An 18055-nucleotide genomic window follows, 5' to 3' on the forward strand; every position below is an offset into this window, starting at 1 on the left:
GTAGGCAAAATTCATGATAATAATGCATAATCCATGGGAAGAGGTTCTGGAAGATGTTCTAGATATTGGAAATGCTTATTCAACATGCAGATGTTCGAGCGAGATCCAGTATCTTTCATCGGAAGTCATTCATATCAATGACAGATTAGGGTTTTGTTGGAGGATAAAAGGTTGAATCCACTTCATTTCTAATCACCTTTAATTCAGAGTGATTAAGAGCAATTCAGAGCAAGTCGAAGGCAATTCAGTGCAATTGAATATCTTCTTCAATTATTTCACCAGTGATGGGAAGAGTTCTTTAGGGTTTCACCGAAAATTATTTCTTAGGTATTATTCATTCATCAGGGAAGTAGGATCATCCTCTGCACCTACTTTTATTGAAAATCCTACTGTCGTCAAGGTTAAGTACTTTCCTAGGCCATTTTCAAGCAATGTCCGCATATTGCTACCTTGGATGATTCGGTTGGTGCATTTTCCCATGTCCCGGAAGGAGTTGTATATGTGGAAGACATCAGAGCATACATTCACTATCATATTGATGATTTGGGCACTAGTGATATCAAGAACATGTATATGAGTGAGTTGATGGGAGACTTTGGAAAGATCAAGCCCGAGTACAAGAACATTGAGGATCTAGGGTTTACTGGCATTCTAGATATGCCTAAATTTGAAGACAAGATCATCAGATATGTATTCAGTAGAGTGCATGGAGAATTCATTTGGCTGGATAGACCTTACAAGATATCGAAGAAGGCCATTAGGGCCATCACCAGTTTGTCGTAGATTGGACATTGTCTAACAAACTCACTAGCACTCCTTTGGATCGATGATTGATGAGGGTTAGTACCATTAATGATAGAGATATTAGATTCAAAATCATGGTCATTGGACACAAGGTAACTCAATCAAACTATCTCAATTATATTTCTAGCTCCTGACTTTATGCAGCATATAAGATCATGACGAAAAATGAGAAGTTAGATCTCTATGGATGGATGTTAGATGAGTTGTTAATCAACCTAGGGAAGATCAAAGGAGAGAAGAAGGGGACATTCTGATATGAAAATCTTATTATCTGTTTGATGCTATTTTTCATTAGTGAAACTCCTAGTTTTGGGAAGCGACAATGGGCATTTGATATCCTAATAGGAAGATAGCGGAAACAATCTATTGCTACTCTAGGTAGTCAATGTGATGATAAGGTTTGGGGTTACTTCAAGGCATTATAGAAGGCTATGAAATCTAGAGAGAGGGTTCCCAAATAAATTGTTGAGAAATACTCAACCAAGATCTCCTTTATGGTTAAAAAGGATGAAACCTTGATGGAAGTAGTAAAAAATTTGAAGATATGGATTGAAGAGATGGGTTATGAAGTTGATGCACAGATTTTGGATGCTTATGCAAAGATGTTAATTGATGCACCTATTGATGAGGCTAATAAACCCTTTGGTACTACAAAATAAAAGAAGCAAGAGGTTCAAACTGAGTTTAACTGAAAGAAGAGGGAGAAGCAGCAGGGAAAGGCTAGCAAATTTGTGGAACAAGTATCTCAAGATATCAAGGCATTAATGGATTTCTTTCTGGAAAAAGGAAGAAAGAGGAAAGAGCCTAAATTTTTTATTGAGCCTATTCCATCAGAGTTTGGAACTGAAGATGAGACACCCTTAGCATTCAGGAGGGTATTGATGAAGAAAGGTTAGGAGACTAAGGAGGAAGCAAGGAAGTAACCAGTAAGGAAGGTTACAATCAAGCTACCCGCAAAGAAGAGAGCTCCAAAGGATACACCTTCTACTCCATCCACTACTGGAAGAAGAAAGATGGATGACACAAACCTTGCAATTGTTACTAGTAATATAACTATTATTCCACCCAAGACTTGTGCATCATTGGTAGATGAAATCACTAAGGATGGTATGTTGAAAAATGTACATTTCTATTATGAGCATTTAGATAATGACAAGCTGAGAGAAGTTGAGGAAGCAATCTTATTATATTTGTATATATATATATGAAAGTTTTGTTGGAAATTGAGAATCAAATACTAGCACATTTATATGACAACCTAGATGCAAGAAGATTATCAGCTATGGAGGAGGACAAGCACATAAAGATTCAAGAATTGTTAGCTACTTGTGGATCCATTACTCCAGAAGAGTTGGATATGACACTTGAGGTTACAGATAGAAAAATATTTCATAGCAAGCATAGGATAGTTAGTCTTATGTTAGGAAGGGTTAATGAGATAAACACTGAGATCCACAAGGCATGGATTCAATTCTTTGTTGAAAACCCTGATTTCTACACTTCACCAAAAGCTAAAACTGACACTACAGACATCCTGGTCGAAGGGAAAGGCAAAGGTATGGTGGGTACCTCATCCCCAATTTTGGAAGATATTAAGATATTGGATATAGAGCCCCCAATAGAATCTAATGTATAGGACATAGAGGTGATACCAACAAATGTAGAGATACCAGAAGATTCACAAAATGTATAGGTTATAAATGTTGAGGACAATAGTCCTTTGGATTAGAATGCATAGATTATGGACACAGTTGATAAGGAGAAACCGATAGTAACTAATATTGCACCAAGTGGTGAAGCCACCTATGCAAAAGAGGAAGTTATAAAAGCTAATAAACCATGAAAAGAGAAGGGAGAGGAATCCGATAGGGAATCGATAGTGAACAGGCCATTGTTGTCAATTGACACCTCATAGGTAGAGAAGAAAAGCATAATGAAGATGAGTTCTACTGAGCTCATGATGATGGTTGCAAAGAAGATGGTGAAGGAAGGATTAGTGGATAAAGGAATTCTTGATCAGTCAATCCCAATATTGCATAGACTTGTCCTGGAGTGCCATTTTGACAAGGGAGAAAGCCCATCCGGCAAGCTCAAAATAATCACAGAGCACATTTCTATGGACTTTCAATCTTTACAGTAGATATCAAACTGACGAGCATTGGAGAGATTCATACAAGCTAAGAGAGCTACTTTTGATCAGATAATTGAGTTAGAGAAGAAAGAGAATCAAGATTAATAATAAATTTAAGTTCATTGATAATGCTTTAAGGAAATATACTAATATTTAAAGAGTATGTTGTAACATAGGTTTACTTACAGCAGAGATAGATAAAGGAATTAAGGATATTCAGGAGAAAATTTTAGGTATAGTCAATTCTTTTGATGGCTCAAATTCTTTGACTACATCTATTGATGGCTAGATTTTGGTTTTTGAAGCTCAAGTTTCAGCTCTTGAAAGGGAAAAATAAAAAATCATAAGGAGAGCTAAAGGTCTTAGAGGATTGGTGAGTCCCCAGTTGGACTCATTGAGTGTACATAAGAAGGGATGCATTGATTTGGTTGGTAGGCCCACACCAACAAAGCTTATTTAGAAAGAGTCATATGCTCACATGCTTAATGGACTTGTATCTATTTCCGGCATATTCAAATCAGGTTGGGATACTTGCCTAGAGCTTTTGGATATTCAACTCAAGGGGATCATTCTCAAGGTGAAACCAACATATGGAAACCATTATCATTTTTCACATAAGTGTTGCCATCAATGCCAAAGCAGGAGATTGTTGGCAATTGACACTCATTTGATTCATTTCAATATGTTGTCATTGATGGAAAAATGTTTTGGCTTTCATTTCTTGGTTTGTTTTCTTACCGACAGAACTTCACCAACACCGACACCGGCATCGGCAGGTATCTTCATTGGTAGGAAGGATTCTTTGGTTACCAGCATTGCGGGCTGACATGTCTTACATTCGGGATACCGGTATTGAAGGGCGACATCATTTGCAAGATCCAACAATCATTAATTGATTTTGACATTTATGTATATATGTAATTGAGCCGACATGTATATTCATTTTGTGATTATCTATGTAAGCCAACATAAGGCATGAAGGATTGTAAGTGTATATAGATCAGTTGGTTAGATCATTTTGTGATATTGAATGTAATGTGAGCGAGAGTGTGATATTTTTAATGCGAGGAATGTTGATTATGTAAGAGGTTATTCCAGTAAGGGTTTAAGGTTTTAGAACCGGAACAGTCAGAGCTTAACAAGAACTACATTCAGGCATAGGAGATGCTACCATTGTAGCTCACCCATTCTTCTAGAATGTAGTCTAAATTTGTATGTGGTCAGTGAGAATCCTTTTGTGATGAGCAGTGTGCTCTAGGCTATAAGCCTTCCTGCATGTGTAGGCCCCCATATTGTGTAATGTCTTTTCATATGGCTAGAGGATTGATATTGTGGGTCACAAATGCCACCATGATTTTTCCTCTTTGAGTTTTTCCATGTATAATTCTCTGTGTTATGGTATTCATTTGTGTGATTGTATTATTGATTGCTTTATTTCTTTCAATCTTATATGTACCAGTTTACCAGTTGGTGAATGCATGTTTTAATAAGGTTAAAATTGAACATTCTAGTAGAACACTGGTTCACCTCCCCCTCTCAGTGTTCTTTGATTCCAACACATTTAGATGATGATGAACAAAAAGAATTTGAGGAAGCATTTTTACTATATATAGATATATATATAAAATCTTTGTTATAAATTGAGAATCAAATATCGGCAAAGCAATATAATAACCTAGATGATAGAAGATTATAAGCTACGGAGGAGGACTAACAACAAGCACGAGATAGTTAGTCTGATGTTAGGTAGGGTTATTGAGATAGTCACTGAGACCCAGAAGGCATGGGTTCAATTCTTTTCTAGAAACCCTGGTTTGTACAGTTCACCGAAAGCTAAAACAGATACTACAGACATCCCAGTTGAAGGGAAAGGCAAAAGTATAATAGGTACCTCATCCACAATTTTGAAAGATATTAAGGTATTGGATACAGAGCCCTTGATAGAATCTAATGTATAGGACACATCAGTGATACTGAAAAATGTAGAGATACCAGTAGATTTACAAAGTGTACAAGTTACAAATGTTGAGGACAATTATCCTCCAAATCAGAATGTACTAGTTGAGGATACAGTTTATAAGGAGGAACTGACAGTAACTAATATTGCACCGAATGGCGAAGCCAGCGATGCAAAAGAGGAAGTTTTAAACGTTAATAAACCATTAGAGGAGAAGGGAGATGAATCCGGTAGGGAATCGGTAGCATGCACATCATTGTTCTCAATTGACACCTCATAGGTAGAACATAAAAGCATAATTGAGATGAGTTCTATAGAGCTCATGATGATGGTTGCACACAAAATGATGAAGGAAGGATCTGTGGACAAAGGAATTATTGATTAGTCTATCCCAATTTTGCATAGACTTGTCACGGAGTTCCATTTTGACAAAGGAGCAAGACCATCTGGGAAGCTAAAAATAATTAGAGAGCACATTTCTAAGGAATTTCAATCTTTACAGCAGATATGAATCCGATGGGCATTGGAGAGGTTTACACAAGCTAAGAGAGCTACTTTTGATCAGATGATTGAGTCAAAAAAGAATGAGATTTATGATAAATTGAAGTTCATTGATAATGCTTTAAGGCAATGTACTAATATTTATAGAGTATGTTGTAACACGTGTTTACTTACAATAGAGAAAAATAAAGGGATTAAGGATATTCATGAGAAAATTGTAGGTATAGTCAATTCTTTTGATGCCTCAAATTCTTTGACTACATCTATAGATGGACATATTTTGGTATTGGAATCCCAAGTTTCAACTCTTCAAAGGGAAAAAGATAAAATCATAAGGAGAGCTAAAGGTCTTAGAGGATTGGTGAGTCCCCAATTGGACTTATTAAGTGTACATAATAAAGAATGCATTGATTTGGTTGGTAGGCCCACACTAGAAGAGCTTAATGAGAAAGAGTCCTATACTCACATGCTTAATGGACTTGTATCTATTTTTGGCACATTCAAATCAGGTCGGGACACTTATCTAGAGATTTTGGAGAAATCCTATCTAAAAATTTTCAAGTATATTCAGCTTCGGTAAGATGTTTTGGGACACATTCTTTCTACAAACTTTCATTCTTTGTCTCGATTTTTGGTATTTTTTTGGCATTGATGTCAAAGGGGGAGGTATAGGTGAAAAATATATTCTTGACATCAGGAGGTATGGAGTATTTTGTTCAGATCATGATCACAGATGCATATTCAGCTCAAGGGGAGCAGTCTCAGGGTGAAACTGACAGATGAAACCCATTATCATTTTTCACATGAGTGTTGCCATCAATGCCAAAGGGGGAGATTGTTGGAAATAGAAACTCATTTTATTGGTTTCAATATGTTGTCATTGATGGAAAATAGTCCTGACTTCATTCCTTGGTTTGGTTTTTCACTGGCAGACACTTCACCAGCTCTGACATCGACAGGAATCTTCATCGGTAGGAAGGATTCTTTGGGTACCGACATTGCAGGCCAACATGATTTACATTCAGGATACTGGTATTAGAGGTTGCCATCATTTGGGAGATCCTACAATCGGTAATTGATTTTGATATTTATGTATATATGTAATTGAGTCGACATGTATATTCTTGTTCTAATTATCTATGTAAGTTGACATGAGGCATGAAGGATTGTAGGGGTATATAGGTCATTTGATTAGACCATTTTGTAATGTGTAAGGTTATGTGATATATGAGAGATATAATTGTAATGAGGAATGCGAATATTATGTAAGAGGTTATTCCAGTAACGGATTAGGGTTTCAGAACAGGCATAGTTAGAGCTTAACCAGAACTGTATTCAGGCATAGGAGATGCTATCATTACCGTTCACTCATTCTTCCAGATTGTAGTCTAGATTTGTATGTATTCAGATAGACTATTTTTGTGATGAGCAGTATGCTCTAGGTTGTGAGTCTTCCTACAAGTGCAGGCCCCCATATTGTGTAATATCTTTTCATATGGCTAGTGGATTGACATTGTGGGTCACAAATCCCACCGTGGTTTTTCCTCTTTGAGGTTTTCCACATATAATTCTCTGTGTTATGGTATTAATTTGTGTGATTTGTTTATTGATTTATTTACTTCTTTTAATTATATTTGTATCAGTTTATTAGTTGGTGAATGCATGTTATAATAAGGTTAAATTTTAACAATTCCAGTAGAACAATGATTCACCCCCTATCAGTGTTCTTGGATTCCAATAATTTTAGGTGCCAATATTTTTTGGGGGTCATTTGGTCCCACATTTTTTATCTTGGTGGGAATGCTAGTGGAGGGGCCCTTGTGTTTGTGGCTCTTTTTAAGAATGCAATTTTTCTTCATATTGTGGCTTCGACTTCACATACCCCTGATCAATTTTGGGGTTGGTGTGGTTCTTCTCATTTGGTATCTATAGAGGTTGTTGATTTTCTCATGGGGGGGGCTCCTTTTTGTGCCCTTTCCCTAAGTTAGGTTTCCTCTATATTATGTGTACCATTTCTTCTGATGTTGGTTATGGGCATGACTTTCTTGCTTAATTCTTGGACTATCTTGTCCATCCTAGAGATTTGTTTTGGAGGTGACCTTGGTTTTTGGTGAGGTTGGCTATGGTGGCAAGGGATTATTGGAGGAGGGGGACTTCTCTTCTCCTTTTTATTTTTGCATTGGGTGTTGTTTTATATTTTGAGTTTTTGTCTTTTTGGGTGAGTGTTTTCTCTCCCTTTCTTGTAGCCTCTCAATGTTGTGTGTTGGTTGGTTTGTTGCTAGTAGTTTCTAAGAGCACATTCTGGAAATTTGTTTTTTTAGGGGGGTTTTTGTTGTTTTGGCTCGATTGTGCTTCATGGGGTACTTTTCTACCCTTTCCATGTTCCATTTCTCTATGACTTGTTTTGAGATGGAGGGGGTGGTGCTAGGTTGTGGTGTTTTTTAGCTTCTACTTGTTCATTTTCTATTGGTCTCCCCTATTGAGGTGGAGTTGTCTTCTATGGAAGTGGAGACATGGTTTGCAGGATATGTGGGGAGATGTTGGTTGGGGCCATTGGCTACCCTTGGTTATGAGTTGTTGAGCTATTGTATGTCTTTATTTATCTATTGGCAATGTTCTATTAGTAAAGATGGAAGATGTTGTAAGGGGTTGTGGTTGCCCTTCCTTCTATGGACCTTCTTCGTATCCTATTGAGATGGATGTTGAGGGCATTTATCTTCTATCTTTTGCAGACTTATCCTATAGAGGCAAAGGCATCTTATATTGAGGTGGAGACATGGTTTGCAGGAGAGGGTGGAGGACTTATTGTTTCAGTAGGGTTTCTTTGGTTCATTTACTATTGTTATGCTAATTGTAGGTGATGGGTAAATTGTGTTTTAACTATTGTTGTTTGTCTCAAGGTTATGGGAGCCTTATTAAATCCTAGGGTGGTTGTATTCATGAGTTAAGTTTTTTGGTGGCTTCATCCTTTTTCTTTTGAAGACAGACCCTTATTTTTCATATCTTTCATTCTACTGTTGTTGATTTTTGTCAATCTTCTAATAGCGTTCTACTTGTGGTTTCCAAATCCCTATTAAATCTACTTGTAAAAGGTTTTTGGGTCCCTTCAAAACTTGTTTTTCCCAATAAAAAACTTTAAACAAGATTGAGGATTGTGTATATTGAATATTGACCTATTTGTTAACCCTAATGATCCAACCACTAACTCTAGAGATACAAACTAATTCAACAAACAATCAATAGAGAAAAACTATTATGCAAATAGTATAAAACTAACCAAATATACCTTCACACACATAAAGACCTATCTCTATTTTCCTCCCACCCCCCAAGATCTTTTATTGATGATGGTTGCTCTAAGATTTCAAGCACTTGCACAAGAGCTCAAAGAGGAATTGAAGGTGGTTGTGATGATGTAAGCTATGATGTATTATGATGATGTGTGGTTGGAATTATTTTGGTAGAGTGTAGGTATGATCAAGCTATGTGGGATTTAGAATGAAAGGAGGAAGCCTCTTTTATAGAGATCATGATGAAAGTGGTATGAATGACCAAGATCACATAGATGAAAGAGAATCAATAGGATTGAAGGTTAGGTAGAGATGAATGGAGGGGATTAAGAGGTGGAAAGGTAAAAGATAAGGGTGAATAGGACTAAGAGGTTAATGTGAAATGGAGGGATATGCTTAAGTGGTGGGTTGATTCTGGAGAAAGGATAAAGTGAATTATGAGGATTTTTGACACTTGTCGCATGCCTACAAATTTAGATTCAAATCCATGCGACCAAGTTGGAGGGCTGGGATTAAAGATGAAAAAGATAAATGAATTAATTAGTTCAATAAAAGTATTTATTTAATCAATAGGGGAAAATGGCTAGATAAATTAAATAAATAGAAATATTTATTTAATTTAGGAAGTAGGTGAGATCAAATAAATAATAAATATTTATTTAATCTAGAAAGAAAAGGTTAATAAATGAATTAAATAAAAATATATATTTATGTAATTAATAGTGGAGATTACGATAAAATAATTAAATAAATACTAAATATTTAATTAATTAACTAAGGATAATTTTAGGTATTTACAAGGATAATGAGAAATCATACAATATACCCTAGAATGTTGATGTAGTATTCATGTTACTATGTGATTTTTTAATGGGCTATGGTATTAGCTAGAAGGTGTTATTTTTATGCATTCATTAGATGTCTTGAATAAATTAGGATTATTCCTCAAATGTAACACCTTATCTTGTATTTCTTTAAGTTAGCACATAATGATCAGTTGGAGGGAAAATAATTGGTCCAAATTTGAATTAAATTTTAGAATAGAGGGAGTAGGATCATATTAATTTGGAACTTAGACATGGAACACACCATTTTGCACATTACACATTCCATTAGGTATAATCAGGTCAAAGTGAGTCAAAATGAAGGAAAATATGGAAGGTATGCAATTTTCAACATAAATTAAAACACTTGTAATGAGCCACTAATAATTTTAATGAGAAATTACATAACTTGCACTTCCACCATTCATTTTAAACTAACTAGTGACTTGTTTGACCCTAATATAATGGGTAATGTGCAAAACAATATAATTTACATTAAATTTGGTAGTAACATATACATGGTGTGATCCCATTTGTATTCAATCCCAAGGTTTAGACTAATCCTTAGTTTATCTATTCAACATTTTGGTTAAAATTCACAAATTAAGGAATTGACTTAAGTAGGTTTCACAATTTGTAAAAATGAAGCCAAATTTTTACTTTTAAAATTTAAATCTCAAGCCTCTAGCAATTAGTGATAAATTTCCATTATTCACTAGATTATCTCTAGGGTATTGATCTTTACATAACATCTTATACATATTGTATAGTTGATTGTTGTCTTTGATCATTTTAATGAGCCATTAAATTGCTATTCAAGAGTTTGACAAAAGAAAGAGATACTTTCTATCATTTGCAGAGATAAATACTCCTGATAATTTGGAAATTACCTTACAAACACCAAAATTTTAAAAGAGGCTCAAGACAAGTCAATTTTAATTTTACAAAAAATAAAAATTATTCATATCCAGAAATATGAAATAAGATTCATAAACAAAAAATAGATCTACAATTACAAAACAAATTGTTTAATTATAAAAAATACCCTATACCATTACACAAAAATTACTAGCATGTCTCCCACATAACATCTTATTATTTTCTAAAAACATTAATAAAAAACTTATAATATAATGAAAACAACTGTATAATATATTTTTAAGTTAATAAAAACTGAGTAACGCATTTATAAATTAAAAAAAACTTGACAAGAAAACTTTTTAAATTATTTATAAATTCAACATTCAATACATTTGACTGGAAAAGTTGATGCATAAAGTTGATTGTCATCACGCTAATCATTGATAGGATTTGGAATGGTGAGATTTGCTGAAGTAACAATTTTCCACGCGACCTAACTAACAACGTGCCAAAAGTTTAATGGCAAGCATCTTTATGGTGTTCAATTCAAAGTCCATGTTGCGTGGTGATCAAATTCAAAGTTTATGGCGATGCTCAGATGATGTTGAGTTCAAAATCAAAATAGAAAAGAAAGAAAAATAGAGATAGTACTTGAATGTTACAGCATTCAAAAATAAAAGAAGAAAGACAAAGTATGTTACAACATATTGGGAAAACAAATTATTGCTAACAAAACAAATTACATACCTCTTTATTTATGGAATATTTAAATTAAATAAAGGCTTAAGAGACCAAATACAAATAGAACACTATAACCTTAAAGACTGGAGATGTGGACAGCAAGTTAAGACATGGAGGACAAAATAATAAGTTTTGAGCAAACGTGATAAAAAGTCTTCAATGGATAGGATGAACCACCAGTTCAGTTTCAACTCACGTGGAGGAAATGTGATGAAAATTAGTTTTTTCAAACAAAATGTCACAAAGTCCATGTTGACGGCATTTAGATGGCGCAGAGCTCACCAACACCAATTCTATCCTATATATGTATCATACGAAAACCTCTTTCAATGTGCCAAAGAATCTAAGAAATTCTAGCAAAAATGGGCTCTGCTAGTGCCACCATTATCAACGAAGAAGAATGGCTTGTGGCTATGGAGCTAAACACCTTCACCTGCCTCCCTATGGCCCTCAAGGCTGCAGTAGAGCTTGAGGTGCTGCAGACCATAGCCAATGCAGGTGATGGCATTCAAGTTTCCCCTACCCAGATTGTGTCCCAAATTCCAAATGTAACAAACCCAGATGCAGCAATTACTCTAGATAGGATTCTGAGAGTCCTAGCAAGTCATTCCCTCCTCAGCTGTTCTGTAACCACAGACAAGAATGGAAAGCCTGAGAGGCTCTATGGTCTGACTCCTCTCTGCAAATACCTTGTGCAGAGCAAGGATGGTCTGTCCTTGGCCCCACTGGTCGTGATGAACCAGGACAAGGTGTTTTTGGACGCCTGGCATTATCTTAAGGATGCTGTTCTTGATGGGAGCCAGCCATTCAGTAAGGCACATGGGGTGCATGCATTTGAGTACCCTGCCAAAGACCAGAGATTCAATAAGCTCTTTAATAGGGCTATGGCTGAGCACTCTATACTTAATATGGGGAGGATTCTTGAGATATATGAGGGTTTTAAGGATTTGGAGGAGCTGGTGGATGTGGCTGGTGGAGTAGGGCATACTCTTAATATTATAGTTTCCAAGTACCCCAATATAAGGGGAGTGAATTTTGATCAGCCTCATGTTGTGGCAGATGCTCCTCAGTTTCCAGGTGAGTGTTGTAGACACCTGTATTGCCCAGAATAAAGTAGCTTAGAGTAATGGTGTAACGAGATATGACAGCTTTTATGGTAGGATGTTTAGTTGGAATATTTTTTGTGATGAATTTGTTTTCTTTCAGGGGTGACCCATATTGGGGGAGATATGTTCGACAGCGTACCATCTGCCCGTGCTATTTTTATGAAGGTATGAGACACCTTTTTATTAGATAGTCAATCTACTTGTATAAATAGTTCACTGAAGTAGTAAATTAGATCTGCCCAGATTGAATTTGGTATTGTTGTGTTGGTTGGCAGTGGATTTTGCACGACTGGAGTGATGCTCATTGTATAAAGCTTCTGAAGAATTGCTACAAGGCCTTGCCAGAGAATGGAAAAGTGATTGTAGTGGATTCCATTTTGCCCGTGGCTGCAGAGACCTCTTCCTATGCCAGGCAAGCATTTCATGTAGATCTGTGCATGTTGGTACACAACCCAGGTGGAAAAGAGCGCACAGAGGAGGAGTTCAAACAACTTGCAAAAGCAGCAGGATTTGCAGGAGGTGCAAAGCCCATTTGCTGTGTGAATGGAGTCTGGGTCATTGAGATCCACAAATGATCTCGTTATATCCAAACCCCCAAATAAAAGTGATCATGATATTCACTATGTGGACCATTTGTTTGTGAGGTGAAATGGCCCCACCTGATACCTGCTTCCAAATAATTTAAAGATCACTGCTCTGTCATTTAATCTTCTGATAATATTTTATATATTTGAGATATTTGTAATGATTTTTCATCAACTGAATTAGCTTTCTATGAATTATGTTGCCTCTATCTTCTTTAAACGAGCAAGAAATCAGGAATGAATCTGGTGGTCTGAGCATGTATTTTTTCAATTTATAAAGATAAAAGAAAATATGGTAGTACAATTTTAAATAGTTTCAGTTTAAATTTTAGCTGGATGTTATATTATTAGTTTAATCAAGTATTACAAAGAGCTAAAAATTATGAAAAAAATAATACAGTTTATATTTATTATTTAGCTTATAAAATAATACAAATGTACATTGTATTGATTATTATTGACTGTAGAAATTTCATGAATTTTTCTTTCTTTCCATTGATCTTATAGTCAATATAAAATCTAATTTTTTAATTATATATTACAACTACATCAAATCAAAATATCAAATCATTAATTTTTTATTGCATACAAATATGATCGTTGTCATAGTGATTACCTCACATTAAATCACATTTGACCAACTGCTAATGAAAAGTCAAGTTTGAATATGATATTTACATTATTCGAATACTTCTATTTAATGGAGAACAAGAAATAGTTGTGAAAGGGATCTCATATTTTATTCATAAAATCCAGGTGGGGCTCTTTATGGGTTGGTCATTTCATTCCTTGGAATTTAATCTTAATGATTAAGATATTTATCTAACCTTGAATTAAAATAAAGATTTTGATATAATTTTAAGTAGTTAAAATTGAATGTCTTTGCTGTTGTATCTCAATGTAATCACTGTTATATCTGTATTTGCTACAGCAAGTGTGTTGTTGTAGCACCTATGCAATGAACGTGATGCTGCTATAACAACTACTTCTTTGTTTCTCTGTATTTGCCTTTTTCCTATAAAAAATAAATAAAAAAATTTAATATAATATAATGATTACAGTTATAACTTACAATTATTTTTGGACTATAATTTTTAATATATTTTTTTTATGATATTAAGTTGGCATGTAAACTATTGCAAAACTAAAAGTATAATTTTTAATTTTTTTATTAGAATTAGGTTTAGAAAATTTTCATTTCAATTAATTTTTTAATCTCATTCAATTAATTTCATTTTTTTGTATGTTAAATATTCAAATTAATATTAAAATAATTTCAAATAATTTCAAATAGCATTTGTTTCATTTAATTATGATTGATCATAGGATGTGAGGGATAAAAAAATTTATGCAAGTGATTTTTGTTTGGTTTATTTTTAAATAAAATATAAGTGTAAACGTGAAGTTTTTTTTATTTAATTTGGTGTATATATCATTGAAGATGTCTTATTGTGATTATATATCGAAAACTGATTTATTTTTGTATGAATTTTAATTCACATTTTGGTTTTGATTTTTATTTATTTATCTTAATTTGAATTCGGTTTTTATAGATTTTTTTCTATTTCAAAATAGCTATTTTATTTGTATAGATCATTTTGAAATAATTCAAGATTGACAAAAAAAAAATCCTAAAAAGCATATTAATGGTATCTAAATCTTAAAACTCTAAATCCATATTTGAATTTAAACGTTTTCAATTATTAATTTAATTCACTAAAGGGTTTGACCTATGAGAACTTATTCACTTACTAAAATGTAGACACCACCTTAACATATGCATATATCTATAACACAATGGTGATACACTTTTCATGATTGCATTCTATTAGTCCATTCCCACACAACATAGATCAATTTTGTGTGTTAGATGAAGTTCATGATTGAGATCAAACTCATGGAGCTTGAGATCGTATACATCATACATTATATTTTTAATATTTGTGGGGCAATATTAACCAAAATTGCTCCAAACGTAGTTTCAATTTGTAAATATTCAAACAAACAATTATCCTCCAATTGAAAGAAGATCAAATGTTCAAATATCCATTTCACAACTTCCAAAAGTCAATAGAAAATAAGCATGTTCAAATACACATAAATCAACAACTTAACACCACTACTTATTAGGTACTCTCTCTATCTCTATCTCCTTACCTCTATATATCTCATATATCTATCTCGTTACCTCTCTCTCTCTCACTCTTCCCGCTCTATCTATCCCTCTTTCTATCCCTTGCACTTCATTGTCATGATTATCTTCCCAAGATAGACTTTTTCTTATAGTTGTGTTTGCATCTCTATAATTTGGTGCATAGTTGATTTGAAGTTATTACTTTTGATGTATTGTGTCTCCTCTCTCTCTCTCTCTCTCTACCTATTGTTGAACCCAAGGTAGGACTAAGAGGGGCAGGGGGTTGAATCAATCTTAACACAAAACATATCCAATGCACGAACACAAAGATTTTCTACGTGGAAAACCCTAATAGGGAAAAACCACAGTGAGAACTTGACCTTTTGGACCAAAAATACAAATGCCAGTCCACTCTAGGACAAAGAAGGGACCGAACCACATTTCCAAAGATCAATACATTGATATGCAATCAAAAGATCATAACCAACAACATAAAAACATTCTATGAATCCATATAAGTAATTAACAATCAAAACATATCCACCCTTACAAACAAATCTAATCCAGATCTTCGCATGCTATGGTGAGACCCATAACACATCAAATTACCTTCCACAAATCATATCTGGACCAAAAGATAGGTCTAACCTAGAATATCACAACCAGCTATGAAAAAAACCACAACATCTAGAGAACACAAAGATATTTTTAGACCACCAAAATAACATATCCATAATGCCAAAAACATAACCAAAGAAGATAACAATATCAAACAATGTTAGCAACACTTTTTGAATAACTAATAGAACAACTGCAACATCAACACTACGAGATATCTATACACCACAGACATTCTGATCCAACAATTATTTGAAACAACAAGTTTAACATCATTGACAACCACAGCAACACATACTTCCAACAATATCCCCCTTTTTCATTGATGGCAATACTTGACCACAGTTGACTAAACTCAGAAATCTTGATCAATCTACAAAATAATATTGCTCTATCAGAAACACTACAAATACTTCTCAACCTCAAGAATGATCTATCTCTCCACTAAAAACTTCTCAATCTCTCCCCCTTTCCCATCAAAGAAAAAGGACACAAAAGCACTACACACTTCACTACTCCCCTTGAGAGTAGTCACATCATCAATCCATGATAGGAAATAGGTATGAAAGCTCCCCTTGGTGTTGATGTGGATGTAGAGCTCACCTCAACTTAATATATTCTCACCTTAAATGATTCTATTTACCTGGAAGATGGATAGAAATAATAAACTCAAGCCTCGGTACATTAGTTATTGACCTTGTGGTATTCACTTAGATTTCATGCATCAACTATTTCACAATGGGCTTCTCAGTGATTTATGAGAATTCAAAAACAATTTCTAAAACTCTGGAGTATCTTCTCTAAACTATTCAATGGAACTATATTTATTCATAAACAAAAAGAAAAGAAGTGAACATGTAAAAATAAAATGAAATTCTTACTTATTGGCCAGTTTCACAATCAAATGCTTTTCTGAAATAATTGAAATGGTGAAGAACATATTTTAAAAACAACTAGAATAATTTCACAATTATTTGTTAAATTGTGCAAGCTTTCAATATAAATTGTTATCAATAGGAAAAAATACATAACACACCAAAAATGACCTACGCAGAGTTATGTATTTACTTGCCAACAACAATGCATAATCAGATATATTTCAAAACAGACACTTCACTTTGTTAGACTTATCTGAATATTGTTGTCATTGATGTTAAACTAGGTATCCAATATGGATTGGACAACATATGTAGTATATTAATGACAATGTAGTTATCTGGTTTGGTCCAAATGGTTTATGTGGTTCATTGTTGTTAATCTTGTTATTAGGTGTGATTTGAATATTGTATGCAGTAAGTATGTGCATTTTTTTCTATGAGAAAGTTTTGTGCATTTTGGTATTGCCACGAGGAGTGATGTAGTAAGATGGAGTTGATATAATCGAATGAATTGCAAAAGATCCCTATCTCTGAAATTTTTTGTTGTTCTTTCACTAATCCAGGTACTAGTTATGTGTTCTGGTATCAACTATTTTGGTGTATCTCTCCATGTTTCATTTTTTGGTGGTATGTATTTTGGACTTTGGAGATGTTATGCTCAAATATTTTTATGATGGGTCTATATCAATGGGTCTGGATGACCCTATCCCATTTCAATAATTAAGGTATATGGATTATGTAAAAGGAAGCATGTAGAGAACTTGAGAAGGTTGACTTGGTAAAGGTTTTATTGGATAACACGTTGAGATAGGCTGACACATTATCTCAGTGTATATGTCCTCCAATATATATATAACACATATAGAAGCATGTGATGTGTGGAGTAGCAAGGAAGTGTGTGAGGTGTGTGTGTGTGTGCTTAGTAGCGAAAGAGGCATATCAGTGAAGATAGTAGAGAAGTTGTGCGTGAAGTGTGAGTTGTAGACAACAAAGGTAGTAGGTGCAGAATTAGAGTGCAAATAGTACTACCGTAGTCCTTTACCAGACCTAGTGCAAATGTTGAAGGATAGTTGTATAGAGATATTTCATCAGATTTGCTACAGAGGTTGAGCATTGTAATCTAAGCTTAATATTGGATTTGATCTCATGCATTTGGAGATGCAATCCTCATCGATTCAATCTTTCATGTTGCAGTGAGCACTTCGACGGTTGACCATTTTTTGTATATTTGTAGTGAGGAGTCCCATAGTGAGCCATTTTTGTAAATTGGTAGTGAGCCACCTAGCAGTAAATCACCCTCTTGTAAAATACCATATAAATAATTATATTCTCTTGAGAGTTAATACTCTTTGTGGTTTTTCCCATTCATTTTTTCCACCTACAAAATCTAGTGTTCCTTTTGTGGCTATGATTTTCATGTTCATTCTACATTTATTGTTTCATGTTTGTTCAACATAGTTGGTTACTTTGATATTTCAATAGAAGGTTTTAGTTTGGTAAAAGTTTTAGTATCTTTGAGAATAGTTATTCACTCTCCCCTCTCAATTTTCCTCGTATATTTGGTGTTATGTGATGCATTATTGTGTATGTCTTATATTGATGTTATAGAAAGTCATTTCACACACT

General features: G+C 34.2%; 1 protein-coding gene across 1 annotated transcript; it reads left to right on the forward strand.

Annotated features, from left to right (window-relative positions):
• Positions 1 to 11428: 11428 nt before the first annotated feature.
• Positions 11429 to 12994, forward strand: LOC131064777 (caffeic acid 3-O-methyltransferase 1). The gene is made up of 3 exons (XM_057999044.2): positions 11429 to 12186; positions 12316 to 12380; positions 12491 to 12994. Exons 1-3 carry the CDS (start codon positions 11472 to 11474, stop codon positions 12788 to 12790), a joined length of 1080 nt encoding a protein of 359 aa, XP_057855027.2. The 5' UTR covers positions 11429 to 11471; the 3' UTR covers positions 12791 to 12994.
• The last annotated feature ends 5061 nt before the right edge of the window (positions 12995 to 18055 follow it).

Source organism: Cryptomeria japonica, chromosome 11 (genome assembly GCF_030272615.1).
Source record: "Cryptomeria japonica chromosome 11, Sugi_1.0, whole genome shotgun sequence".
NCBI classification, from domain to species: domain Eukaryota; kingdom Viridiplantae; phylum Streptophyta; class Pinopsida; order Cupressales; family Cupressaceae; genus Cryptomeria; species Cryptomeria japonica.